This window comes from Aythya ferina (assembly GCF_964211825.1).
Source record: "Aythya ferina genome assembly, chromosome: 5".
Taxonomy (NCBI): domain Eukaryota; kingdom Metazoa; phylum Chordata; class Aves; order Anseriformes; family Anatidae; genus Aythya; species Aythya ferina.
Window position 1 is genome coordinate 27984029 of NC_140301.1, and position 25875 is coordinate 28009903.

General features: G+C 45.7%; 2 protein-coding genes across 9 annotated transcripts in view; both read left to right on the forward strand.

The window, feature by feature from the left end:
* The first annotated feature begins 263 nt into the window (after window positions 1–263).
* On the forward strand, window positions 264–24053 carry TMEM229B (transmembrane protein 229B). Its single transcript, XM_084519481.1, has 2 exons — window positions 264–403; window positions 20194–24053. The coding sequence occupies exon 2, from the start codon at window positions 20221–20223 to the stop codon at window positions 20722–20724; it is 504 nt and encodes a 167-aa protein (XP_084375607.1). The 5' UTR covers window positions 264–403; window positions 20194–20220; the 3' UTR covers window positions 20725–24053.
* Window positions 266–25875, forward strand: part of RAD51B (RAD51 paralog B) — a 459905-nt gene continuing 434295 nt past the window's right edge. For all 8 annotated transcript variants that reach the window (XM_084519471.1, XM_084519466.1, XM_084519474.1 and 5 more), the window contains exon 1: window positions 266–403. The gene's annotated coding sequence lies outside the window, so the exon portion shown is untranslated. The remainder of the gene's footprint in view (window positions 404–25875) is intronic.

Consider the following 25875-nt stretch of genomic DNA (forward strand, 5'->3'; position numbering starts at 1 on the left):
CCAGAGGGACAGTGAAGAGCGGAAAGACCCAGCCCAGGCAGGGGAGAGGCAGCTGCCAGGAGCCAGCCCGGGCGAGGGGCAGGTACAGGCACACCTGGGGCTCTGCGGGGTCAGGCCTCCCACACCCCATGTACTGGAGCTAAGCTCTCTGCACACCTAGCTCTTTCGGTGCCTAAAGCCTCTTAGACTGCGCTCGGTTGAAATAAAACTGTGCTGCTTTGCTCTAGGAAGGCTGCCTGCTCGGCGTATTAGCTGTTGGTCACACGCAGCGGGCTCGGAAGCGGCAGGCGTCTGAGGAGGCTTGGACCTGCTGGAGACAACCCGGCTGCTCTGCGGATGCTGTGAGCCAGGAGCAAAGCGGGGCCCAAAAGCGGGAGAGCTCCAGGATCCCTCCCCAGAAGAGGTAAGAGCTGGGGGCTGAAAGCAGCGGGAGTGGGCTCTAGGGCAGAAAATCAGAGCAGTTCTCCAAGCACAGAGGTGAATGGGTTGTGAACGTGACCTTTGAAATTCAAATGTGCAGAGTGGATGGGTGATGGTCAAGAGGTGAAGTGATTTCCACCAGTTCAATCTTTGAGTTGCTTTCTGGAGGTGTAAATAAGGTCACTGCTTGCACACGTTGCTCTTGATTTCATTCTGCTTTGTGTCACGTTGTTCTGATCGCTCGTAATTTGTATTGCCAAACTTATTCCAGTGCTATTGTCTCTTTAAAACCTCACACACACACGGCCTCAGGCAGTTAAAACAATCAGGACAGTGGAACAGTGTCTCTGAACTAAAGGAGAGCAGTAGGTAAAGAGCGGAGGGTTGATTTCTCTGGTAGAAGCCCAGGTGTGAGTCAGATGATGTGCAGTCTATTCCTGGCCCTACCAAGCAGTGCAGTCTCTGCACCTGATTCACCAACGTGCTACTCTGCTAATCTTCTCAGGCTCAGCTTGCCTCTGTCTGTTGCAGCCTGCTACACTCGCCTAGAGTGGATGTAAAATGCTATCAAATCAGAAGGTGATTTAAAACCTGGGGCAAAGCTTTACATTGATCCTGGCAGATGGGCTGGACACTGCGGGACCACGATGGCAGTCTGCACACCCTGCAGCCTTTTCAGAGCGCTCTGCGAGTCTGTGGTACGTGGTGTGGTGCCCAACAGGGGGCTAGGTGCTGGTGCTCTGACACGGCTTGCAGTTCAAGCTATAATCTTGTTTTCTGTGTGGTGGGTGAGGCTTCATGGTAGGTCGTGCACAGTGCTCTATCTGACTAGGAGCTCGCTTTGAATTTTCCTTATGCACCACCTCCACGTGCAGACTTGCATAGCACCTGCCTCCCTCAGCCTGTCCTCTGCCTCAGGGGTCTCATTGCCATCTCTCAATGACCAAGCTGACCAAGTCAGCTGCTGGAGGAAAGCAGCAGGCTGAACTGCGGCAATGCTCGTGGTGAGGGGTCAGCTGCTGCCTCGGGCTCTGGGTGTGTTCGTGCTGCTGGTTGTGCAGCCCAACACGGGGCTTCAGTTGGTCAAAACACGTCATCTGCTGAGCAGTAAGGCTCGGGCCAGTGCTGCAAGGTTATGACAAAGCAAGTGTCAGCAGCTTCCCGGGAAGGTTGCTGCTGCTGGACTGAGCCCTGGAACAAATCCAGCCGTTTTGTCAACGATGCAGCTCTGAGTGCTTCTGAAGAAAGCCGTGTCTGGCAAGCGCTGTGGTGTATGGTGCTATTGCTGCGAGTGGAGCAAATGCTGCTTATCGCATGCCCTCAAGAGCCATCAAAGGAAGCGCAGACGTCTCCTATTACTGTTAAAACAAAAACTGAGTGCCGCATGGGCACAAGAAAACATAGATCCATTGGCAGCAGAACAAGACTATGAATAATTCATTCCTCCAGTGCCTCCTGTATGTTCCATCCACTCTGGCTGTTCAGGATGCTGGCTGCCGGAGATGGAGACAGATCTGCTTCCACAGCCACGGGGACATGACCCTGCAGGCTGTGATCAGCACTCTGCTCACCTTGCCCTCCACAAAACTGGCTTGTGCACTGTTGTTGTGACATCCTTGAGGACACAGCGGTAACCTTTGATCGTCCTGTGGGCTGCTGGTAAGAACTCAAGTAGCACCAGCAAAACTGGGATGCGTCCACTAATAGCAGCCTGGAATTGTCTGTGAGGTAGGGGAAATGAGTCAGGACCAAGGTGGAAGTGTTGACTCCTCTGGCCTGTTTTGCGAAAGGTGGTAAGGGGGTCATCTGCTGTTAGCCTTCTGAGCACAGCTAGGATTTGATTTTTCTTTCCATGTGGAGCACCTTAGTGAAGAAGATATTGGGAACTTCTATAAAATATGTTTGATTTTTTTTTCTCGACTCATTTACTAGTGGTCATTTGTCTGCGTAGTAGTTAGAAACCTTGTTGGCAGCTGATGCTGAGAGGTGCCAAAAACTTATGAAACTTCAGAGGCTAAATTCTCTGCTCATAGCGTGAACTGCTCTGAGCTCAGGTAAGAGGTGCATTGGGAGCTCAGGGTGAGAGAAACCTTTGCTGAAGGTTTATTCAGAGGTTGTTCTTCAGCACAAAATACACAGATGTGGAGGGGTTTCTACTCTCTTTTGCTTCTTCCCTCTGACTTGTTGGTATGAAGATTGCTTCAGCCATGTCATGTACCCAGGCTGAAACAAGCATACCATACTGCGGAGTTTTGACTATTTTCCCCCATTTTCCTTCTAAATCTTCCAGACTTGCTCTTGGCTATTAGACTTTTGTTGAGAGGTATTTACACTTTTAGTGTGGGTAAAGCTACCTGTAACTAGCAACTTCTACAGAAATGATGGGCTTCTTAAAGCAAAAGTTCAATCCTTGCACTTAGAGGTGACTTGTAATGTCCCCTACTTCATTTTGAGAGCAGTTCAAATGTTCTTCCACAAATATAAGCTCTGAGGAAGGAAACTCAAAGGCATTTCAATCAAGTCACTATAACTCCCAACCTGTAAAAAGGGTTTGTCCTCCTGTGGTCTGGGCAGCAGCGAGAAGAGGATAGACTGGAAGAATACTTATTTTTTTTTAAACTGGAGAAAGAAGTAGACAAACAGAGCAGGCGGTGGATTTGTGGTTTCCATAGTGATGTAACTGTGGAAGCTTTTGTACGGCTGAGCTTTGCCTCACTGCAGTCACAGTTGAAGGCTGTGAGTATTCAGCTCTTCTGCCAGGGAAGTGTAAATGTACATCAAACGTAGAAATGGCTGAAAAATGCAACTGCCAGTCTGTCATTTATTATGTTCGCCACGTTACCTGAATACGTGGATGTCAGGAAGCTTGGTTGTATCATGGCTTATTTCTCCTTTCCATTGTCCTGTGCTGTAACAATGCGTGTGATAATGCTGTGACAGTGCCACAGTTCTTGTACCAGTCAGTGATATGCTGACCTGTGTCCTTTGCTTACTTCTCACGTGTACGTGCATCTGTGACTCTGCTCATCCACGCTGATCTCAAACAAGCACTGATCAAGGAACATATACCTAAGTTTTTCAGCATGTTAACTGATCTCAGTACCATCCTGTGAAACTGGGCATGTGTGCTTAATGCTTTGTGTAATCATTGCCTCAGCTGTTCCTGTGCAAAACAGAAATAAGCTGCATGTGACATAAAGTCATTTATTTTAATGAGAATTTTGGGAGTGTTTTGACCTTTTGGGGAATTCTTGTATATGGAGAGAGATGTATGTGACTGTAAGTGGTTGAGTTTGAGAGCATGTAAATCTGGCTTTCAAGAGATGTTGGAGTGCAGAATTTTTCAGTATTATTGGCAGGTCACAGAGGCAGAGGAGAGAGCACCTTAGAGAGGATGTACACATCAGACCCATGCCAGTCCTGCCTGCCCACCTGCACAGGCCATTCCTCATGAGTCACAGGCATTAGTGTCTGCTACTGGATGTTTCTCATGCTCACCCCCCCCCCCCCGGAACAGAGCTCCCTTACCTTGAGCATTTGTTTTGCTTGTCAGATGGATGTAATGGGTCATCTGTTCCCTTTATAGAAAGGAATGTTAATTATTTTCAGAATGCTAATTAGGTTGCTGATGAGGAGCTTTACTGCAGCACCATTTCCTTTAATTACTCACTCAACTGCTGTACAGAGCAGCTTATTGAGGATGCTGTTAAATACAAATGCGTGTATCTGGCTCAGAGATGCACCTTCAGGCTCCCTGGAAAAAAAAACTCTGGTAAATTCAGGAATCCACGTGACACAGATGATTGAGCAGACGAAGCTGGTGCTGAGAGCCGCCTAGTCATGCGGCCTTTTTAACTCGGTGTGAATTCAGCACTTCTGCAGGCGGCTGGCTGCAGGTGCTCTCCCTATTCCAGTAGTGCTGCGTGGCTTTGGGCCAGGTCACTGACCACTGGTGCTACCTGCCACACCAAGCTGTAGCTAGAGGCAGCTCTTGCACCAAATAGTTTGGTCTAATTAGCCAGGTGGCAGCCAGAGGCACAGGAAGATGGGGTGACTCATCCAAGGTCATCCCTCAGATCCTAGCAAATCTAGTAATAAAACTGAGGTTTCACGAGTCCCGTGTTGCTGCACTGTACTATTTAGCCTTTTGCGTCTCCCTTGGGACCACTGCATGACTTGCCATCAATTTGCATATTGCCTCATGAGACAGCACAGCCTCGTGACAACCCAATCCATGTGTCCACCTTGGTGTTGACTTAGGAATGTCCTTTTGCTTCTCCATCTGAGTCCTAGATGCTTCTCGCTTCTCTCCTTTTTTCCCCACCCTTCATTGTAGAGATCTCAACGTCTTTTAGAATTGCTCTGGGAGAGCTACAATATTGTACATGGCACTTTAGTTGTACTCCCAGCATGAGAAGTATTGAGTTGGATCTCCAGCATCCCATACTTTTTAAGTGCTGAGCCTTCCTGCAGCTCTGCAAAAGAGCTTCACCTCCTTGCAGCATCCTCTGATGCGTGGTCCAGTCTCTGAGACTTCATCCCGGTCTTCTAAAGCCTCTGCCACCTGATAACTCCCATGCTCTTAATCAGACTCCTGGAATTCTTCACACTCCGTGGCTCTGCCAGGGAGGATGATGAGGGAGGGCTGTTGAAAGGGAGCTGCTTCCAGGCAGCAGAAGGAACTCCCTGTGTTTGTATGCTGATCATCATAGACCCAGCCAGAGAAGGAAGGAGGATCTGTCAGTGCTGTGGCTGCAGCGCAGAGCTTCATACGTTGTAATGTGCTGTCAGAGTGCCTACATTCAGGTGACTGAGAGTGACTTAAGGCAGAAAGTGAGAAATACCTTAGAAAACTGTTTTCAGCATGGGGTATGAAAAGTCACCTTCTAGTTCTTGTGCGTTTTCAGGAATGGATGTATGCTGCTAGAACAACTTGTGTCTAACCTCCACACGTGGACTACTGCCTTAGCTGGGCACATGTGTTTAAAATTTACCTCTGCATATGCAGCATTTCAGTTAACTTTGTGCATCATTGCAGCTGTGAGAACTCTGAGAGACAACAAGGAAGATACAGTGAAGCAAGCTGGTCAGCTACAGTGTAGGCACGATGTAGGTTCTAAGTTAGTAAGGGTCTGAGCACAAACAGCACGCTTGGAAAATGGCTGGGGAGCTGTTTTGAGCACCTTGGCATTGCTATAAACTGTTGTGCAAATTAGTGGCACTCTTGCTGTTTGGCATGTGTGCGATGTGACAGGCTTATTGTTGTATGTATAAAGATTAGTTACATAATGGAAGCATATTCAGGTTGGGTTAGTCATGGTGGGTGATAAGAACTTAAATTCTTACTCATCCCACTGACAGCGTATTGCTTAGATACCCACTGACTGTCATACAAGTCCTCACATGCTGCAGGTACGTGTCCCTCCAGAAAGGAACGGACAGGATGACCAGAAGGTATGCCTCCAGGACTGTCAATAGCAGATGCACGATTCAGGCACCAAAATGACAGCTCGTAAGCATTTTACATAAGCAGGGACAACATATGCTGCTGCTCTGGTTCCATTTGCTGTGGGTCACCTGATGCTGTATTTGTTGAGCAGATTCTAAAGATCGTTTTAAAAGAATTCAGGGTTTGGGTTTTTTGGAGAGTGGTGGTTTTTTTTTTTTTTTTTTTTTTTAAGTTATTTTCCCCATTAGCCAATGTGATCAGGATCAAACTGTTCAAAATTGAAACTGAGGATTTCCATCTTAGTCTTGTCACAAGATGGTTCCAACACACACAAGAGAGCTGGCATCTTTTTTCAGCGGGCACTTTGCCCAGAAGCATGAGGTACCTATTGTTGCCCAGAAGGAAAATAAGATAAACCAAAAAAACTTATAAGACATGGAATTATCCTATATAATCTCTGGTGTTTAACTGAGGTGGATAAATCAGGGTTCTACATGCTTTAAACACCTCTAAGGGAGTGTGGGAAAGGTGCAGGAATGGTTCCATCAGGAATGTGTAGGCTCTGCTCTTGTCTCCAGGATATCCATCTCTAGCTGTCATCACAGGCTCTACTTAACTACCAATGAGAGGCTGCAGAGACAAAGCTTGTATCTAAGGTATCGTTATGTGCCTGAGGTCCATGAATGAATTTGGGTATGTTTACATAGCGAGAGGGAAAGTTTATATGAAAATCAAAAGCTGCTAAAACTGCATCATGCAAATAATCCACTTGTTAGAACGCCATCGTGCTGCAGGAGCGGTGTGAGGCAGGTTACTGGAGGCTGCATCTCCAAGAACAAGTGTGCCCCGGTAAAGGTACGTTTCAGTCAGTACGAGTGAGAGCTCTGTGCCTGCACACAGCTCCCCACTGCCTAACTAACAACTGTCTCCTAAAATAACAAGCGGTATTTTAGAGTATATCTTTATCTTTTATCTTCAGGAAATTGCAGAATAAACTGAAAACATGAGTCAGGAGTTAAGGGCACCTGAAACGAACAGCTGGGCAGAAAGACCCAGATGGAAAACAGTCTGACTCTGGAAAAACCCTATGCTGTCCTGGAGCTCTGTGACAGGTCACTAGCTGGGCAGGACGCTTCTGTCACCCCTGGCCAAGGCCGTTCTGTGTAAGCACAAAAGGACAATTACACGGTAACTGGATAAAGCGTTAGGTTACAGTTGGATAGAATGAAGTCAGGTGAATTGCCCTGCAGTGAAAAGGCCTCTGCAGCCGTGTAAGCCTCCAGAACATCCCAGGGTTTGCCTCCATTCTGTCCTCCTGCTATAAAGAGTGGCAGGGCTGTGTTTTTTTTCTTTTCTGGTTGTGCTCCCCAGGCCCCACAGGGAAGCTAAGTCCTTCCTACCAGGTGTGGAGCACAGTAAGCTTCCTCTGGCAAGTACAGAGCAATTACTGGAGTGCTTAGTAAATGAGAGAAACTAATTACAGGAGGTGTTAAGAAAGAACTGAACTTGGTGGATGGGAAGTAGTTATCTGACCACTTCCTCTTATGCATTCCTGTCTGATGTAAATGACTGTAGAGCACAGGCTGGTAGGTAACATCTCCACCAGCCTTACAGCTGGGAGCGTCCTGCGTACCGTAGCATTTGCCAGTAGGCTGCCATGAAACTTCACCAGTAACTTCTCCTGGGAACCAGCTGAGGTACGTTTGGTTCAGTATTCCTTTCTCTTCAAAGATCAAGCACAGCGTGGTTTTCTAAGGTGTGGTAGTATGTTTGGTTGGGTCAACTGATGATGACGGGGCGGTGGTGGTGGAGAACAGTAAGTTTCAGATACTAAGGCTGCCTTGGGGCTTGAAGCTTTTTGAAGTTGTCAGGTTTCTGTCCCTGATCTGGCTGGAGTAGTAAGTTACTGAGAACACGGTCCAGGTCTGCAGTGGGTCTGATTGTCCCTGGCACCAGCATTTTGCCTGTGGAGCCCAGCAGTGGAGACACTGCACGTCGCAACGCCAGCTGCCAGACAGAGACACCTGGCTACCAACTGCACCTTCTCTGCACTCGTGTCCCCACGTGTTCCTGAAGCCCCTGTATGACCATCAAAGTATTTTTGCAAGGGGAATTCAGGGCTGGGGAAAGGTACTGTCTCGACTGTCCAAAGCTACATTTGTGCTTCTTTAAAGGAAAAGAGAAATTCTGAGCCTGAGAACATGAGCTGTGTTGTATTGGTATGAGTCATCTGTTTTGGGAAGAGCAGCTTCCAGAGGCAAGTTTAAAAACAACAACAACAACAAAAAAAATGAGTCAACTGGTGTCTGGTTTCTTTTCTGAGATGGCCAAGGACCTGGGCTACTTAGCGCCTGTGGTTGGATTATGAGGGTATGTTTTGTCAATCACTGCAAATTAAATATATATTAGAAAAGAGAAGAATTTTATGGCTTAGAACATTTTATTTTAAAGCCCAGGTAACAGAACAATAGGATTCTGTTTTTTTTTGTTGTTGTTGTTTTTGTTTTTTTTTGTTTTTTTTTTTTTAAATTTTGCTGCTTCTGCAGTAGTAGTGAATGAGGAAAGATGTCGTGGTGTGACATGGCCTTTTGAGGCACTGGCTGGCTGGCGTTTGTACAGGCCCTGGGTACCTGCATTGTCTGATACCTGGCTACATATTGTGGTGGCAATGTCTTAACTGTGAAGTACTCTGACACAACAGGAGATGCAAGGGACTTGGCTGTCTTAATAAACTGCTGCTTTAGGAAGGTGGTATTTTTCCTCCTGTCTCCCACTTCACCCATAACGTTAGCGTTTGGGACAGATGGATGCAATGGCAGGATCTGGCATTTGGAGCCTTCAGCCACTGATGTGCTGCTAGCCCAGGGCTGAGGCTGCAGGAGTTGGTACCCAAGAGCCTTCTCCTGCTGCTTGCATTTCATGTGGTGTTAGTCAATTGATAGTCGTGCGCTGCTGCAGTGCCAGGCTGGGGGAGACTGGCTTTAAAATAGTTGTCTTCCCATTTTTCTCAGGCTAAAAGAGGCCAGTGGAGATAGTTTGGCCCTGTGAAGTCATTTTCTTCTCTTTCTGCATGCTGCAGCTTCTTCAGACAGAAGGGAGTGCTGAACTAGAGTAGCACGGAGTGAACTCCAGCCTGCAGAGCAGAGTAGAATTTACTTTTTATGAAACTAAAATTGCATCTAATGTCAAGGGAAGCCGTTTCCAGTCTAGTCTTCTGAGCAGAGTCATCTGAGACAAGAGACTGGTGAAGAAGCACTCTGACTTACTTTGGCACCTTTTGTTTTGGGGGTTTTGTCAGCTCTCTGACAGCAAATGCAGACAAGGATAGTAATCTTTCACTTTTCTCCCAGTGCTTTCGAGGTTATTTTTCATCGTAGAGCAGCCTTTGGATCCCTATCCCACTGTCTCCCTTCCTCTCCCCATTCTTCTGTATTATGGCAACTCAGCTTCCAAAGCAAGACTTGCAAAGAGCAAATCTCTCCTAAGCCCAGGGCTGTAACTGTACTGCCAGGTTAATTTTGCCACTCAACAAAACTCTGATTCTTTGTTCCAGATGGGTTGCTTCTACGTGTGCTAATGCAGGAAGATAATGTGGCTAAATGGCTCCAGTGGAGCTCTCACAGGTCTTCTGGCTGTTGCCCTGGTTGGCCAGAGAGAGGGTCTTTACATGCCTGCCCCATCTCCTCTGGTTTAGACGCCTTGTCCACATCTAGTGCTGCCTCTTCTCTGTGAGTGCTCAGCAGGTCAGTAATGAAAGGAAAACAGGCTCTCTTCCAATACATTTTCTAGGCCCATCAAGGTTCTGAGGCAGGCTGGTTTGGAGGCTGTAAACTCTGGGTCGGTAGAAAGAAGCAGGGTAGAACATGTATCCAGGTTTTGTCTTCTCACTGTAGTAGCTGCAGAGAGCTATGGATCTTCATTATGATCTGCTTAGGTGAAGTTAGTGGTTACGAAACAGCGATGAGTTTACTTGCCCAACATCTGCCTCCTACAAGGATTCTGCTACTAATACACTTACAGCTTTATTCCTACATGTGCACTCTTACTTGCTTCTTTCTACTCTACAAATACTCCAGAGTCTTTCCACCCTACTTCTTTAGATCCATCTTCTGTTCTCAGTGCAAAGTTCTTGCAAAGTTTTTCCCAATTAATTCTCACCAACTTTCCCCCTCTTACTGTTCTTTGGCTCCCTGAGTCTTAGGAGAGCCAACACAAATACGGTAGCAGTTTTAAGGAAGAAAATCACTCCACCTCTTACTGCGGCAGCTGTGTGTGTGGACTTCAACTCAGGTGTCCCTTTGTCTTTGTGCATTGACCTTTCATGACTGTGCCATCTTTCTCCATGTGAGAGTGGAAGATATCTCCTGTGCAGATTGACAGCTGATAGGAATGAAGAGGTGACTATTATTTTAACCTCCTTGCTGAATTTAGGATTAGAGTTAATAGTTCTTATGGATTTTCTGTTCTAAGGTAGAAGCTTGCAAAGGTAGAGAGTTAATTCCCTTTTCAGGTATTTAGCAAGTAGGTGGTCTTAACACGATACAGTTAAATTCCACTGGTCCTGAAGGAGATGCTGGAAAGGTGCTATCCACAAGAGATGGTTTAGAATTTTTCAGAAGACTAAATGTGTACATCAGATCTGGCTTAGGGGGTGAATAAGAGCAGGATCTGAACATGTACCACACCCCCAAACTGCTAAATCTGCAAAGCAATCTGAAGCAGTGGTGGTACTGCTTTATTTCATGATCTGAGCTACCCTGTGCTATGAAAGATGAATTCCTGGACTTGGCATACCGAAGTATCTGAAGCATCCCTGTACATGTATGTATAGACTTCTCCGTCTTATTTCAAGTAATCTGAAGTCTTATATGAACAATAACTAATAAATACAGGCTATTTGTGAAAATGCTGTCCTGTGAGCAAGGAATCTGTTCACTAGTTTTAGCAGGGAAGCTGTTCACTAAAGCATGGTCATTTGGACATGCTGCAGTCAAAAAAGGAAATGTGGAAGAAAGAGATGTAATATTAAATGGATATACTTTCATATGGGCTGTGTAAAGGCTGGGACTGAACCTGCCCTGTGGAGCTGTGATAAATGATTGGCAGGCACAGGTAGGAATCCTGAATCCAGTAATAGCATTTGCAGAAGGTCACTTCAACATAAAAAACAAACAAACAAACAAAAAAAAACAACAACCATAATAAGAAGTAATTATAGGGAAAAAAATCTATCCCTGTCAATTAGAGGAGAAGAGAAAGCAAATAAAGCAAACAATAAGAATGTATGTGTGCCTGTGTATTTTGATACATGTGTACCTCTGTAGATAGCATTAAAAATCACGTAGGTGCAGTGTGTTGGTTTGCCTTCGATAAAGCAGATATCTCTGGTCCAGTCCCAGTTGGAGCGTGAGAGAGCAGTTCAGTGACTTGGGAGAGGGGCAGCAAGAAGCTCAGAAAGAGCTGGACAGGAACCAAGGTGATGTCAGCTGTAGTCAGAAGACAAGCAGGGCATCCTTATGATCTGGCTCCCTGGCTCATGAGCTGGAGTGCATGAAGCTGCAGCTGGGAGCACATGTTGCTGCTGGAAGAACACGGCTGGGAAATGCCTCTGGGACTGCGCCTTCATAAGCTGACTGAGTGGAGAACGAGGGAGCTGTCGGATGAGGCAGTGAAAGCTCAAGGGCTGACACGGAGTTAAACTGATGCCTGAAGAGGTGAGAGGCTTCCTTGACTGGTAGGTGGAAATAGATGGGCAAATGCCAGTTCCACACGGAGCGCAGATGTCAAGTTATTGTTTTATTTGAAAGAGGTCATATGTAGCTTACCACCTTTCGGAAGGCTGATAATTTCAGCCAGATTTCCCTGTGGGAAGGCTCTGGTGCTGCCTTCTTGGGACATAAAGCACGCGGTCAGATAAAAGACTGATCTGAGGAGGACTATAAACCACCAAACATCGGAGATTTATGAAGGATTTCTTGCTTCATGTTTACAAAAAAGGAAAATGGCAGGAGTGCATAGAAAGTGAAGATGGTGTGTATGTAGTTGTAACCCAGATGATAAGCTTCCTGATACTTTGGGGAAATAACAGCACTGAAAATGTAAGCGTGCTTTTACAAAGATGTTAAGTGACAATGAACTACCCAACACTGGAGAAGTATGTCTGCTGTGTAGGAACCAGGCCCTAAAACATGATTTTTTAAACAAACAAACAAACAAACAAAACAAAACAAACAAACAAACAAAAACTTGTTTTTCAGGACAGAGAAATTTGTCTGGTCTGTGAAGACAGATATACTCACTGATAGCAGTCACAGGCTGCTTGCTGTTCTTTCAGAACTGAAATAAACATGAACAATAGAGAACAAAACTCACCACTAATTTATTTGGCCGTACAATGGATTTCGGCTGCTGACCATGTACTTTGCCAAGGCAGTGATGGCATGAGTAACTCCCATGGTAAGCTAATGGGTGGGCACTACTGGGAGAAACTCCGGGAAGCTGCTTCAGAAGAGCTACATTTCCCAGCTGTAGGAATGGGTTCCTGCTTGAGGATCTTGTCAGACGTGGTGAGCTGGTGAGTAGGAGCCTGGGATTTATCCTGCTGTACCCTTCCTTCCCAGGATACTTTTACCTCTAAGAACTGGAGTAAGCCAGAAATTGAGGTGAGACAGCCACCACTTTGGAGGAGCTACTAGGATTCCCTGGGTGAAAAAAAAAAAATAGCAATTTGGGACTCCTGAAGTTTCCTCCTCAAGGGCTGTTAGGAGGAAATTTGAGGATTCACGGCCTGACAAGTAGCAGATAGCACTTGGAAGAACTAGCTACTTCACGTCCTAGTGGTAGTTTGATGTTAGGAATGAAAACATATATTCACAGAATGCTAGAGGAGAAAATATTGAGGAGGAAAATAATTTTATGTAGAATTGCCACGAAGAGACTTCAGAAAGTTTTTCTCTTTTTCCCATTTTGATGACAGTCTGGGGCCCTGTTTGAAGGTGCTTGAAGTGTTCTCTCTCTCGTTTCATCTGTCTTCATGCGGTGTCTTCTGCTTGCAAGCTTTAAATATAACTCAGCACAAGCCAAGATGTGAGATTTCTTTATGGTCTGCAGCAGCTCTGGCCCCCCTCAGATGAAGAGTCATTGGGGATTCTTGCTGTAGGTGTTTACCCAGTTACCAGCTAACTACTGACAGCCGAACAGTGGAAGTTTATAAAGGCCTGTGCACTGGAGAAGAGTAATAAAAGGAGAAGGAAAGAGTTCTTTGCAGTTGTGTGTATAAATAGCAAGAATTTTTAGAAGCTGTTTTTTTATGCTCCAGTAAAAGAAGCAGCCAACTTCTGAAATGCTGCTTTTAGTCTCTCCTGCAGCTGGCTAGGAGAGGCTGCCTTGGATCTGTCTACAGTTCTTTTTTTTTTTTTTTTTGTCTTTTTACACTGCTTTTCTTCACAGATTTAAGTGACTTGGATTTTGTCACACTATTAGCAGGCTAGGATTTTAGATACTCTTACTTCAGTGCCGTGCTCATAAGACTCTTTTCTTCCAAGCTTCCTTTTCAATGTGAAATGTGTTTGGATTTCTGGTCATTCTTATTGCCAAACCTGGCTTTTCTCCACTGCATGCAGATTGTGGCTTGTTGCTGCAGATTGTTCAGAAGAGTTGGGTGAAGCACACTTAGTTGTTATTCTCAGAAGGATATTGACCTCTGAGTTGTCTAAATCAGTTTATTATTGTAGGGCTGTTCATCAGGAGTGGACTGGTGTATTTGTTTTTCATTTAGCTTTGGAAAGAAGATGGGGTAGAGGGGACATCTGCTGAGAAGAAAAAGAAGATGGGGGGGAAAAAAAACTTTTTCAAAAAAATAACTGTCTGAATTTCCAAACAGCCTTAAGAAATGATATAAGATAGGCATCACGTCTTGACCTTAATGTTGTCTCTCCTTTATGTCTCTAGGCTCCTTAGTGGCACTGGAAAGGATATTGGCTACGGCTTACACATTCTCAGCATGTTCTTAGGATAAATTCTCGCTCTCCATTCATTACTCTGTTTTGGGTTGCTTTTTCCTAGTAAGCCATGATGTGCATTATGTTCTCTGAATGTCAGATTTGCTTCAGGCAGCTAATGCAACACGCTAAGCTCAAGCTTTCAAAGCCAGCTGTGAATGTGGATTGCCGCTGTACATAAGTGCACGGTTTGAAATGAAGGTCCGGGCAGTGAAGAGCCAGGCAGTTGCCCACCAGGAACTAACAGTGCTGAGATCTAGGCTGTAAACTTGCAGTAGCTTTGGAAAAATCACTTCTTGCAAGTCAGTTCTGCTCTCACTGCAGAGAATAAAGTCAACCTGGGCTACTGTTAAAGCGTTATTTTAAGGCTTACCAGCAGTTGAGCAGCCCAAAACTGGAGAAAAGCTGCCGCAGATTCTGCAGGCTGGTTGTGCAGGCTCCCTGTGGGCACACCTTCCGCAGGGCTGGTCCCCTCCTCTGCAGGGCTGATGGGGGGGCTCTGCCCACTCCTACAGCAGGTCCCTGGCTTCAGAGCTGTGCTCTGTGCTGGGGCTGCTTCAGAGGCCCTTGGGCCCTTGCTGGGTAGTTGCTTGTTGGGGAGCCCTTGTTGGGACAGGTTGAGGCACAGGGGAGTGTTCTACAAGCAGGCTTTAAGGTAAGGTTGTGTCCTTCTTGGAGATGTTGGGGAGACTCAGGAATAATAGTTCTAGATGTTGAGTGTGATCTCAGCCATTTTTCAGGTTTGTCTTGTGGGTCTTCTGCATGCTTGACAATTGAGGAGTCTTAACTTGTATCTGGAACAGCAAGCATCCCTCTTGGTCACTGTGAGTGAAGAGCTGCTGCTTTGCTTGCTCTTGGGGTAGGGTGGTCGCTGTGGGCAAAGGTCTGTTACAGTAACGTGATGCTGTGCATGATGCAGGGCATGGGAAGTCTCAGCTTTCTGCATTTCTGTTGCCGTTCATGAGATCATGTTAGTCAGAAAATTCTTTAAACTATTAATGTCTTCACGTTTTCTCTTTGTTCTTTGAAAAGCCTCCCCCCTCTAAACTCTCTACTGCTCCCTCCCAAGATGTCCCTACCTTCCTCCATGCTGAGAAGCGGTGCCTTCTGGGCAGCCCACGCAGGCTTTACTGGTAACAGCCACACTTCCCCATCCCTTTGGCTTAGATTGATAATTGGATTCATTTAATCTTCCTTTGTCGTCATTCTTTTTTTCTTTTTTTTTTTTTCTTTTTTTTTTTTTTTATAGCTGAATCCCAGTTCTCTTCAGAACAGATTTGACAGATAGGCAGGGATCAGAGGCTGCCGGCAGGTCCAGAATGAACAGGGCAAAGGAACCAGGAGTGGCAGGGAAATGATGCACTTTGTAAGAGAAGGGTGATAGGGACAAAAAAAAAAAGGGGGGGGGGGGGGGGGGAAGATGCAGACTGGAAATAGGCTGTGCTTTCTAACTGGCAACACACGGTGTGTTGGTAGAACTCTGAGGAAGGGAGACAGTGCCCATCCTGATAGGGATGGAGTCCAGAGAAAGAAGCAGCAAAAGCATTAATACATCAGAACTGACCAAAATCCCAGAGCTCCAAATCCATCCTGAAAGCGCTAAGAAAGGGACATCAAGTCTGTATTTAGAGACATCTGTCTGTGGCATGCTTTTAGCATTCGTTGTGAGGCTTGATTAATCGATTTGCTGGAACTATTCCACACTTCAGTGGAGTTGAAATTCTATTTTCTGAGCCGCGGTTAATTGAGGCTCTCGGTTACCTGAAGGATGAATATCTCCTCAGAGTTATGACTTCAGTGCATAAGTACTGCTAAGACTTTGCTGCATAAATCTTTAAACACTAATGAACTAATGTCTTGGGGCAAATCCAGTGCTGGTGTTCTGTAAATCTTTACTCCCAATGGTTTGTGTGAGAATTGTATGAAAAGACTGAAGACAGATCTGCAGCACGTCAATGCTGTCCCTGGCATGCTGATTTAGTGCGTACTCGCAGGGGAAAATAGAAAATAAGAGAGGAAGAATTACATTTAAAAAGATATTGCTCAAAAAGCAGTTACATTTATATAAATGCTGTTTGAATAAGAGGAGTCTGAAGAAACAGCATATCAGAGCTTACCGTCAGGGAATGGCAGTGCCATCTATCTCAGAGCTGTCTGATGTTCTCTCATTTGGAGAGACTGAAGCATCCTGCTGCAGGTCCTCTCTCTGCAGTTACTCTTTCAAATTACAAAGTAATTATGACATATTACACAAGGTTATAGATGTATCTAAGACATTCCTTAGAAATATGAGCATGAACGTTACAAAACTAAATATTACTAGTAAACACTTCAGATAGGAATTTTTAAAATAATGGAGTCCTATTTTTTTTTTTTAACTGGCTACTGCAGAAACAAGTGGATGTTAAGAATAAGGAACTTATTGCAGCAGTTGAAATTCCCACCTGTGGTGAATCAAGCAGCTGCCAGAATTAACAGCCTAAGGCTGACAGTCAGAAGAATTGTCTCATGGAAGTTTTTCTTTTATTAGCATTTCAGAGTTAATTCAGAGTATCTTGACTGCATCTTACTGTAACTGTCCAGAGGCTGTGAGTCTAAATAATTCTGCTGGGGACAAGAGATAATCAGGGAGAGACTTTCTGAAGCTCAATTTGGCTTGGTAGAAGAGAAATGGACAGAAAGCCACTGCAAAGGAGAGCCCTTGGAGAAAAGAAAGTGAACCAGACAGTGCTAGAGGGTTTAATCAGGCATGAATAGGACAGGCACTGATGCCTCCCCTGCAGTGCTCGTGCATGACAAATCTGCCATTATCTCTTGGCCTCCCATCAAGCCATTTTCTGATCACTTGCCTGTTGTCTGCCTGGGCTGCAAAACTGGAAATGTGTATGGAAGCATTCCCCCTGCACAGAAGTGTCTCACACACGAAACAGACAGTCTGGGATGTACAGCCCGTCTCCTTACTTGGCCTGGTGCGTCAGGTTGATCTGCATCTTACTCAACCTAACGGATGATGAATGTCCATTTAGAGTTGGTGTTCTAAAATCTAAAAGGATAATCTTAGTGCTGTTATTACAACCTTTTCTTGCAGCCCTAAACCAGAGTCCTGCCCTCATCTTCCGAGACAGATTTCTGTAGAGAAGCACAGCTCTTCACAGTCTTCCTCTTATAAGCCTGTCTTTGTCTGCTGTGTGTGGAGAGGCTCTCAGCCCCCATGCTCTCACCAGCATCACCTGGACAGGGACTGCATGCTCCTCTGAGGACCAGGTGTGGTTTCCACAGACTTGCCTTCTTTCTTGCCATTCTGTCATCAAGTTGGAAAAGAAGGTCCTGGGGAGAGAGGGAAAACTTCTGAGCTGGCTTAGTTCAGTCTTACTAATAATATTGCATTTTGAGGCGCTCCTTCTCTAGCTGCTTGAAATATAATCTGCTGGTGATAGGAGGTTTTTCCACAGCCTTGAGATAAGCAGCCCCCTGTTTTCCATAAAACACCGCGGTGTGAGCAGCAGCAGTACCAGCATTGCCATCCACGTGCAGTCTCCACGACTTGTTTGCTCTCTGCTGAGACAATTGTGCTGGTGGCAGCTGTGTTTCTGGTTTTCTGGAAGCTGCTGCCCATCCCACTGTAGCTACCTCACTGATTAATGCCTTTTGGTTTCCTCAGGGGACTGAATAGCTACCGTATGATTAGAGCCTTTTGGTCTTTATTACTGTCACGCCATTAAAAGTCTTGTATAACCAAGATCAATTATCTATTTGATGCTTTTCATAAGTCTGCATCTTGCCGAACCCAGCCTGCTGTCTGAATGCCTCTCCCACTAATGTCCTGCAACTACTTTCCTGCGTGGTTCTTAGGCATTAATTGCTGTCCAATAAAACAGTACTTTTCTCCCTCATTTCCCTATTAAGAGCTTCTTTTGCTGTGTTGCCTGCCAAGTGTCAGCCAATTTGGTATCACTGGCAGATGATACTGGGAATGGCTGCAGTGTTCATTATTGTAAATGCCCAAACGACTTGTAACCATTACCCTGTGGTGTCCACAGCTTGTGCAAGGATGGGATGTGGCTCCCAGGGTATCATTTGTTCCCTTCTATGTTTTACTGTGCAATTTTGTCTTATTTTGAGTGAAATGTTTTACAGAAGGAGCTAATGATTTACGGACTTGCTTAGTGCCCAGCACCAGATTATATTTGGCTGCCACCGTTCAGCATCTGCCCTGCCTAGGGATGCTTTTAATTAGCAGGCAGCAGGTGAGAGCTGTCCTTCAAGCACATCAGAAGGAGGTTCCCATCAAGCTTCAGCTGACTAGACACCTGACAAGAAAAGAAAAATGCTGAGACTGTATTAGCACATTGATGCTTGACTTCTTGCAGTTGTGGTGAAAGGCTTAGGATTCAAAAGAAATCAACTCTTGTTGTTGATCGTAATCTGGTTGTTGTAAGGGGTTCATTTGCACTGCAGAGGTTGTCACAGACCTGGTTTTGTGGTTCAGTTATTAGCCACAAGCTTCTAGTGTTGGAATTAGATACCTTGCAAAGTGTAAGAAAGAAGCAGAGGAGAAATGGGTGATTATTATGTGATGCACAAATCCAGGAAAGAGATCTTCATTGCATGGGGGAAATGACACGGGTAGAAGACAAGTCTTGTTGGCTGTATTTGTGTGAGGCTTTGGCGGGCAGGCATAAGGCAACAGAAATAACTGGTGGCAGGATGCTTGGAAGAAGAAGGGACAGACTGAGAGGGAAGGAAATTCTGTGCATTTAGAAAACTTCTTTTGTTAAAGGTCCAACTTTGTAAAGAAATCTCAAAAATTACAAGGAAAACCTTACAGATAATACTGCATGCTGTGGATGCCTGCTGCTATCAGAGTTTAAATACATTTCATGTAATAAAGGTGTAGAGGGAAGTGCAAGGAGTAAGCCACACAAGCAGAATAACTTAGATTTATTGAAAAGAGAGGAAAATCATACAACTGTTGGCAGTTCAGTAAAAACTTCACAGTTGTTTTGTTCCCTGGAGAATGCCAGTTCTTTATTTCCCTGGTGCCTTACCACCTAGCAATAGGTATGACTTCTGAGGCCTCTGCATCTTTTGATGTCTGTCTATTCAGATACAAAAAATGTCTCCCTTCATGCTGTGGCTGTATAATCCCTATTCTGACAAAAGAAAACTCTTCCTAGCACCTTGTACCATGTGGGGGGGTTGACATGTGCAGAGCAAAGAAGTTAAGTAGTGCCTGATGAAGAGTCAAGAGAAACTCAACTTGAAATAAAAGTTTCTAAAAACCAAAAGATGTCAAATTCACACTGAGGTGTAAATCTGTCAGGCTTCAGTAAAATTATGCCTAAGCAGCTTGTGCCAGTGAAGGTAGCATGGGAGAGCAATGCTTAGGACCTTGTAAATTTATACTAAAAGCGTAAGAACTAATTGTGTTGAAATTGTTCAGCGATAAGCAAATCGTATCCTTTCAAAAACCTCTTCACCAAGTTTCTTCCTGTAGAGACAAATAGAGTTTGTTTTCATTTCCTTTTTGTCATGACTAACCACCTCTATGCTCAGCTGTTCCTTTTTATTCTCATCCTTTGTGCTTTGCTGTCCTGAAGCCAAATCTGAGTGGATTTCAATGGCTCTCTTGTCATTTTTGACTTGGTACTGGGCAGTCTGAGAGCATAAAAAAGACTATTCTCCAGCTCCCAGATATGATGCATGAAATCTTTATCAAGAAGAAGTAAGAGTTCAGCTGCATAGATGCAAGGTGCGGTACAGGAAAATGTTAAACCTCAAAACTTTCTCTTCCAGTTTCCTGTCTGTGGCTTCTATCAAAGGTTAGTCTTTCAGTATAATAAACTTTTAGGGTATTGAGGCTGTAGGAGACAGCTGAAGGGACTCAGGTTTTTAACACTCTGTTGCATTGAAAACTGCATGTTAGAGGCAGAAAAGGTGGGACAGTGCTGCTGCTTTAAATGAGCAAGAAGGTGATGTGTGCTTCTTTTGAGATGCCTGTGTTTTTCTACTGATGATTCCATCCAGAAGTTCTTTGGTAGCCCTACCCCTGGCAAAGTCCTTGAACCTTTCAGCTCCCTCCTTGCTACCAGATGGAAAACCAGCTGCATCCCAGTCCTCAGGCAGAGCAGTAGACATTGTCCAGGTCCCTTCTGAATCTTAGTTCCTCAAGGCTTAAATTTGCAGTTGAGAAAGTGCAACAACTTAAAACTCAGTTTTCTTAGAATTTGCGCTTTGTGGTTGTTACAGCTCTGTGCATGTTGCCATCTGGGTGATAAGGGCTTGTGAATTCCTTGTTGACTCCTCTCCCTGTCTTCATTTCAGAGTGCCTGCTGGGGTGTGTGCAGAAGGATGGCTGCGGCAGAGCCTCTGACCGCTTTCTCCCGATGGTACCTCTATGCCATTCACGGCTATTTCTGTGAGGTGATGTTCACGGCTGCTTGGGAGTTTGTGGTCAACTTTAACTGGAAGTTCCCGGGTGTTACCAGTGTGTGGGCGCTCTTCATCTATGGCACCTCCATCCTCATCGTGGAGAAGATGTATCTGTATCTCAAAGACAAGTGTAACATTTTGCTGCGCTGCTTCATTTACACCCTTTGGACATATCTCTGGGAGTTCACCACTGGCCTCATCCTACGCCAGTTCAATGCCTGCCCGTGGGACTATTCCCAGTTTGATTTTGACTTCATGGGCCTGATCACCCTGGAGTATGCCATTCCTTGGTTTTGTGCTTCTTTCATCATGGAGCAGCTGGTGATCAGAAACACCCTGCGCTTGCGATTTGATGAGACTGCTGAGCCAGGGGCCCCCACCGTCCCCGTAGCCTTGGCCAACGGCCACGTGAAGACAGATTGAACAGTGAGTCCGAACCATGGTTAGCAATCTGAGAGAGCCCAGACCTCTACAACAAACTGTCGGCTCTGGCTTTGAGGTACTGCTCCTAGCTGTATGATAAGATTAATAAACCCCATTTTTCTAATGGGGTTGTGCATGGGATATACCGGAAAAAATGGAACCAATAGATTTTCTATGGATTTTACTCTTTGGGCTCCAAGGACCAATATCAATTACTTGTTAGCTAGGTCATTTCTGATTTTAACTTATTACAGATGAAAGCAGTTCTTTGGCTTACCGTTTCATGTGGAGAAAGAAGAAAAGAAGTGCTCCAGTGGAAATGCATTCAAAAAGGAAAAACATAATCAGTGGATGGGCATGGATGCGCCAGCTAAATTAGTGATTGGCTTACTCCATTAGGCAATATTCAGGTGCTTGCTTGCAACCAATACCTCCCGTGGGACCTGAGATGCTGCAGGAACAAGGAAAATCTGTCTGCTGTTGAGAGGGACCTAAGACTGGCAGTCTGCAGGGGAGGTAGATGGTGTTCCCCTCTCGAGGTCCCATTGGCCTCCCCCAAGGTTCTTTGTTGCACCACAATGTGATCTGGTGCTGGACATCTTGCTGAATTTATACAAATCTTGTACTTCTTGAAATCTCAGTCCTGATACTCACGAGAATTTTTTTTTCTTTCTTTTTTTTTTTTTTAATAAAGGCCTTTTCTTGCCAAGTGAATTTTACCATAATCTGTGCAATCTGAATCTTGGTAAAAGGCACAAGAAATAGCATAAGTCTTCCCATCTCCTCTGTCTCCCCAAAGCAGAACTTGTCTGAAGGGCTGCTGCAGATTCCAGCTCCCATCCCAACCGTGCAAATCTTGTAGAGACTGTACATGCCACAAGAGTTTTCTGCCTGCCTTCCCAGATCTGTTTCTGGTGATGTCTGGCTGCAACCCATTGTATTTGACTAAAGGTCAAAATCTTCACGTGGCTAAAGTGGTACCTGTGATCCAGTGCTCCGGCACTGCCTGCCACCTCCTTCAGCACTGGGCAGAACTGAGCCAGGACTCAGTGTTCTCCCCAGTGTTTCAAGAGGTTTTGCTTTTCCTTCCCAAAATCTATTTTCAACAACCACAGCAAACCTTTCTCATGGCAATTACTGGAGGAAGCAAAAGCTGTGCTGTGCTGTCTGATATAGGGAGACATGCTATTTTAACAAACAAACAAACAAACCCCTCCTTGAAGAGCGCTGCGTGAGTTATGAGGTCCCAGTGAGGGCAGCAGTAGAGCTGGAGGTGCAGGAGTGCAGTGGCTCCCTTTCAGAGCTACCTGCATGGGGGCAGTTTGAAATTTGTCCTAAAGACAGCATTTGTGGAGTATGGGGAAAGCTGCAGTGCAGAGAAGGTGTTTGATACTGGCAGCCACAGATTAAATCATTTGCTTTGGGAAGTCTGTGCTGTCAGTGTCAGCCACGAATGTGGAGTTGCCATCTGCCAGACGTACCTCACTCCTGACAGCTTTCTGAGGCAGGTTTGCTGTAATGGTCCTGTAGGGCCAGATTAATTTGGGGTTTTCTTCCATCACAGTCAACTGAGCTGCAGAAGGGATGAATTTAGCTTGAAATGCAAGCGTGTTTGTATGGTTGTAGGGTTCCACTCCTGTGATGGAAGTGGCCAGGTTCTTTCTATGTTGGTCCTCTGAGAGGGCGTGCTCGGCTGTGTAGCTGCTTCTTGCCCTGGAGCATCCAGCCTTGAGGGGAAAAGCACTTCTGGCCCTGTGAGGGGAATTAGTTGTTGGTTCTGCTCTTAGGAAGGCAGCATTAATCCTTCTTGTATCACACTGAGTGCAATTATTTTATTCCTCTCCTCCCCCTTCTCACATGACATTCGTTGCTGGCAACGGGCACACAAAAACAGTGGTGTCAAGGAGTTAATCAAATCTGCCCTGGGGTGTGTAGTGTCTACTGAAGCACTCAGCATACTTAGGTGGGTATTTAGAGTTCCCTTTTTAGAGATCATTAAATTAAAAGAGAACAAACACTGAACAGATTCTATTTTCTTGCTGTGATGCCAGTATTACGAAACCAGAGAAACAGTATGTTGTTTATCAGCCTTGATGGTCTCAGGTGTGTAGACCAAGGCAAAATAGTCACCTGGCATTGTACAAGAGGCAAAAAGGAGAAACCCTCAGCCTCATAGAAACTTCCTTAGGATCCCTGCTTTCTCCTTAGCTGTTGCAAAACTCTCAAAAGGGGTTAGCAAGATCCTTTGGTGACTGTACCAGCTGCAGCTGGGGCTAAGGGAGGAGGTGTTCACAAAGCTAACCCAGTTACACAGTCATGTCCCCACTAAATGATGTGGTTCTTTCACAGTGATATAATAGTTAGGTGCTCAAATTATGGATGGGTTTCCCAGCAGCACATGATACCTTATTCCATTATCCTTATTGTTTATGCCATTGTAACAATTATTTTAGTTTGCTTTCCAGTAATGTCTGATGTACCACCTAGATATTACATCCTCATAGAGTTGTAATTTACACCCAGAAGTGCACTTTACTTGCAGCTTGCACACCAGAAACAGAAAGGGACCCAGCAAATTCTTAAATCAATTCAAATAATTCCCTGGACAGCTCATGATATCACCGTGTTTGCTTTACTACCATGTACCTAATGCAGCAGAGTTAGCTAGACTTCTCCTTTCTGAGCAATGTGGCTTTGTCTCTTCTGCAAAATCTCCCTTTTTAATATGTGTCATGCTTCTGATAACATCAGAAGGGTTTTGGGGAGCTCAGCATGAGCTCAGGACCTGGTCTAAAGTTGTAGAGACATTTATGTTATAAAAAAGAAAACAAACGCACAAGGCCTAACCATTTGTTTGTATGTGGCTCTTCCTCAGCAGATTAAAGTTGCCTGTTTTGAGTTCACCAGCAATAAAAAAAAATAACTTGTGATTTATCCACCTTGTCCAAACTCTGCAGCAAGAAGGAGAAAGTGACCCATTGCTGCTCTTTTGGGAGGGTGGTGGGTGGTGGGATCCAGGCTTTGATTGCCTGAGGTTCCACTTTTGCCTCCCTTGTCTTGCTTATCTCCTGTACTGTCCATGCTAAAGGATGTCCAAGTACTTCCTAAAATACAGTCTGGTGTCCTCGGCGCAAAGGGGAGTTTAAGCATTGTCGTGATGTCTGTGCATATTGCAGTGATGTCAGAGATAAGTGGTTGATTCAAAGCAGGACGAGACTGCATGTTGGTCTTGGGTGTTATAACTGAGAGAAATGTGTACATATGTACCAGGTATTACTATGCCTTTGGTCTGAATGCATTTTGTAATTAAAGCTGAATAATCCAATCAACGTTTCGCTTGACTAGTCCTGTGACTATAAAAGGTGAAGAATTACTGGATTGCCTGAGCTGCTTGGAGAGTTAAGAGGCTGGTGGCTGAAGTCCTCTTGAGATCAATAGCGTTATTCTGCTGTTGACTAATTTTTCTGAAACCTGCACAGAAAAAAGGGGAATTTCTTCGTTCACAGGAACTTTGGCCTTTTAGGTACTATGAATAAAATATGAGCTACTGCTAAAATGTGAAATGAAACCACATATTTTTCTATTTTAGTTTATCCTGGGCCCTGAATACACGCGCTGTGTCCTGTCTTCAAGGGCAAGGCTTGCGGACGCAAGTTCTTCGCTTCAGTCTTTCTGCCTGCAAACTGCAGCTGAACCCGCAGACAAGGAAGCTGCCTTATCTTCCGCTTCCTTTCTGCACGTCCGCAGCTCCCACATCCCTCTGCCAACCACCCTGTGTTGTAGAAGGAAATCTCTCTTCTGGTGCATCCCCTGCTAAATCAGAAGCCGTTCCCACCATGCACCCCTCACCCAGCTGCTGTGGCACCAGGTTGGGTCACAGAGGTGGGGACCCCTCAGGAGGCCTTGCTGTCCTCAGCTGGCCTTGCTTTGCAAATGACCTCCTCTTGCACCTGCCTTCCCTCCTGCCCCTTCGGGTGTCCGGAGCCTGCCGTGGGGAAGTGACCGGCCCTTCCTTCCACCTCCAGCCTGGGGAGCAGGGCAAGCCCCTCTGCGGCTGCTGGGGGGGCTCAACACCATGCCAGGCTGTAAGCTAATAGAGGTCAGGCTCAGTCTGGGGAGGGAACTTCGATTTTAAGGGCAGGCTCAAGAAGCGTGACAATGAATTTGCAGCACCTATGATGGCTTATTTCCAGGATGGCAAGGGTTCACTCCATCAAGGGTTTAGTGACTTGGGCTGCTGCTTTGCGATCACCCAGCGAGAGAGAAGTGACAGGAGGAGGTGGTGTCCTCCGTACCTGCTGTGCTCTTGGCCCCCGGGCAGCTGGCAGATGCCAGGGGGAAAAGTGGCCTGGAGTAAGTCTAGGGAGGGGCTGGGGGGACACTGCGTGGTTGGTGGGTGTCCAAAGGCACTGATGCTTCAAGTACACAGCTGCCCTTGCCCAGGGAGATCTCTACTGCACGTGGCAATGCAGAAGTCTGCTTGCCCCACAGGGCATGACAGCCTGGACTTGCTCTGGGGTACGCCGGAGGTTCAGGATCTCTACTCATCTTTTTTCTCTAAGGAATTCCCTACCGACATCTCTGTGGAAAAGTGCATCACCTAGCGATATGCAAGTGAGAGCTCGTTAGACTGGCTGAGGTACTAAAAGCCATACAGCACTGTGCTCCATCCTGGTAAGTTAATCATGCTGAAAGGCAGAAAGCCTTAGCCCGCAGAGTGCTGCCATGCGTTTCTGCCACTTCCAGCACCTGAGTTAGCCCAAGGGCCTACTCAGGAGTGTGTTCTGCCTTATTAAATGTACTCCTAATTCCATGGGTTCTGATGGAAATGTTTTTCATGGGAAAGCAGGAGGTTAAGAGGGGGAGACTGGGAGGAATACTGTAGCAGCTTCATTACCATTTATGATCTCACTAGAGAGCATCTTGTTGCAGCTACTTAACTGAGGCCCTAGACACCAAATGTGGGAAGGTGGCTTGTCATAGCCGTGGAGTGGGGCCCTAGCACCACACACCCACAGTCCGCGCTGAGAGTGCCATGCCCTGCAATCCCGGTGCAGCCAGGAGGAGCTTCTACCGTGCAAGGACTGTGGTGGTGCAAGAGCTGCTGGTTAACGGTGGCAGAGCAAGGCCTGCTGGTGACATCTTCAAGAC